Source organism: Corvus brachyrhynchos, unplaced genomic scaffold (genome assembly GCF_000691975.1).
Source record: "Corvus brachyrhynchos isolate BGI_N302 unplaced genomic scaffold, ASM69197v1 scaffold1013, whole genome shotgun sequence".
NCBI classification, from domain to species: Eukaryota; Metazoa; Chordata; class Aves; order Passeriformes; family Corvidae; genus Corvus; species Corvus brachyrhynchos.
In genome coordinates, this window is record NW_008236958.1 from 43,033 (window position 1) to 45,882 (window position 2,850).

General features: G+C 55.4%; 1 protein-coding gene across 1 annotated transcript in view; it reads left to right on the forward strand.

Moving 5' to 3' along the window:
- The first annotated feature begins 1,191 nt into the window (after positions 1-1,191).
- The window catches only part of MROH9 (maestro heat like repeat family member 9), a 5,245-nt gene continuing 3,586 nt past the window's right edge, over positions 1,192-2,850 (forward strand). Inside the window, 4 exon segments of the mRNA XM_017728387.1 lie at positions 1,192-1,747; positions 2,054-2,118; positions 2,213-2,365; positions 2,548-2,696. Of these exon segments, the coding sequence (XP_017583876.1) occupies positions 1,642-1,747; positions 2,054-2,118; positions 2,213-2,365; positions 2,548-2,696 (473 nt within the window). The 5' untranslated portion in view covers positions 1,192-1,641.

Consider the following 2,850-nt stretch of genomic DNA (forward strand, 5'->3'; position numbering starts at 1 on the left):
CGAGCCCTGCGCTGCAGCTGCTGACCCTCTCCTCCATTCAGGCACCTTAAAGACACATGCATGAGCTTCTAAACTCTAAATGCAGAATTTCCTCAGAACAAAGGAATAAGCAGCAGAAGAAAATGCTGAAGAAAAGCAGGGACTCGTGGCTGAGGTTCAGGGCTGGAGGGAAGTAAGCACTTTGGTGTCTGCTGAACAGATGGCCCAGGTCACAAGCTCAGGCTCTGCTGGTAGAGGATTCTGCTCTGGTCTTGCTGGAGGCCGTTCCCTACCACTGGACAGCCCTCTGTTGTGCCTGGATCGAGTCTTCTGGAGCCGTGGGAACAGGTGTTTTCCATGTCCTTCGAACAGCAGAAAGTGGCAGGACATGTCTGCTACCAGTGCTTGTCTTGGCTGCTTCTTCATGGTGCTGGGCCCATAATTAGAGACACAGAGCAGGTTCTCACATCACAGAGTTATCCCTATCCTCTGCACCTCCCCAGGTACCTCCCTTGTTCACCAGGGAAAATCACTGCTCATGCCTGTCCATTCCCTTGCCCAGCAGGCACCCAGTTGTGTTTGGGCATGAGCTGCTGGCCGCAGCCAGGTAGGCAGCAAGTGGAGCATTGAGCATCAGAGACTGGGCTGATGGTTTTTTCCAGAAAGTAAGAAAACCAGTCAGAAGAACACAAGGAAACTTGACAGTATCTCTGTAAGAATCTAATTGTCCTCTGAGAGTCAACAGTGGATGGTGGTTTTGTGCTGCAGATAATCACTTCCAAGCAAAAATCATTCCAGGAAGGAGCAACAGCTTCTGCCTTCTGACAGATACCAAGTGTTGCCATCAATTGCTCCAGGTGCTCCTGCCAACAGCCGCCTGCAGGAAGGAGCACAGACCCCAATGCATGTTCGGCTTCTGTGGAAGGCCTTGTGCCCTTCCTGCTGCAGCTGCGTCGGCAGCTGTGGGGGCTCCTTCTGCTGCCCTGAGCAGGCAGACCATAGGAGCATCTGCTTATTGTTTTAACTGTTCCTGAAATTCCTCAATGGCTGTCTTAGACACTCGAGGGAACATCTTCCTTGCAAGCTGGGGAAGCTTGGGTGGGGAGGGGGTGTTGCCAGGGCATGTGCCAGTGTGTGCAAGGGCTCTTTGTGACGTGGTGCAGCATGGTCACCATGGGATGGAATGGGACAGGGTGTCCCAGGGCCCTTTGTGACACATGCTGACATAGGGGCTGGCAGAAATGCAGCCACGCCACAGTGCTTGGAGCACACAACAGGACAGGACGGGACAGAGCGGTGCCGTGAGGAGCCCCCACACAGCCAACTCATTCCTTGCTGACCTGGAGCTTTTCCAGGGTGTTACTGTTGCAGGTGACCTTGAGGCCAGACTGTGGGTCGTGGTGACCCATAGCCTTCCCAAGGTTTTTCTTTTGCAGGTGCCCTGGAGGGCAGTCTGCAGGACTTGCTGACAGAGAGCCTTTACAAAATGTCTCCTGTCACTGTGGCAGGAGCCCTCGAGGACAGACTGCAGGACTTACTGTCCTGCAACCTTGCCAAGGCTTCTCTGTTGTAGGTCCCTTCAAGGCACAGCTATAGCACTTGCTCACCCAGAACTTTTCTAAGACATCTCTCTGGCAAGTAGCCATAAATCCAGACATTGACATGGAACAGAGACCCCCCAGCATACCCAAGAAGGTGGAAAAAGGCCCTGGTGCTGCCCCACCTCAGCAACGTAATGAGATGGAGCAGTTCCAACTGCTGCAGAAGGGTGAGTGACAGAGCTGGGCCACAGGGCTGGTGCCTGCAGCCAGCTTGGCCCCATCCCATCCCATCCCATCCCATCCCATCCCATCCCATCCCATCCCATCCCATCCCATCCCATCCCATCCCATCCCATCCCCTGTGGACATGCCCCTGGAAAGGACAGAAGAGGGACTGGGACTGAACCCCCTGAACTCGTGCTCCACCCCCTGGCTATCCCAGGGCTGTCCCTGCCTGGGGGGCGCAGGGCTGGGCTGTGTTCTCTGGCCTCTCCTGCAGCTCCTCAGCTCTGGCTGTGCTTGCTCTTTGCCAGATGCAGCCATGGATCGGACACAAGAGCAGAACTTTGCCCATAGGTGCTGGCGCTTTATAGGCCAGGTACTGAGAGCCATCCCCACCTTCTCAGCCAAGAATCATGGCTGGAGCACTCAATGGATCATCCCTCTCTTCCCTATTGTCCCTTCTTTTGCAGATGTTTACAAACCTTACAGGCACTAGGTGTCGAGAGATGATCACCATGCTGACCAGGGCTGCGGCAGAGTCTGACCCCATGTCCACTCAGAGCATAGCTTCTGCTCCCAGCCTGGATCTTTTTGGGGAGAGAGTTGTGTCCAGTCCGAGTCAAGTAAGCAGCCTGTGGCCAGGGCTGAGTCCCCCCAGGAATCATGTGGGGCCCCAAGCCAGGTCCACTGGGCCTCCTCAGCCTTTGAGGCCAGCCCAGTGTAGTGGGAAGGGAAGCACTTCTTAGGGGAAGCTGGGTAAGTGTCTGCTCTGACAGCTCTCCAAATCTCTCTGTGCCTTCTCCAGGTGCCAGGCTTTGTTAGGAACATCCACCAGAGGCTTGTGTCCAAAGTGCCTCCAGATGACAGGCTGTTCATGGACATCCTGAGGCTGACTGATGCACACCCCACTGACGTTGCAGTGACCCTCCTGCGCTGTGCCCCATCATGTGACAGGTACAGGGCCCACCTGCCTTGAGGGCTTAGGTTTAACCGGCCTTTAGGGTCCATCACTCTGTACAGCCAGTCCAATGGGGTCTGCTAGACAGGCAGAGAGTTCCAGGAGCCACCAGACCCTCTGGTTCCCCGCTCTGGGATGTCAGCCCCTCAG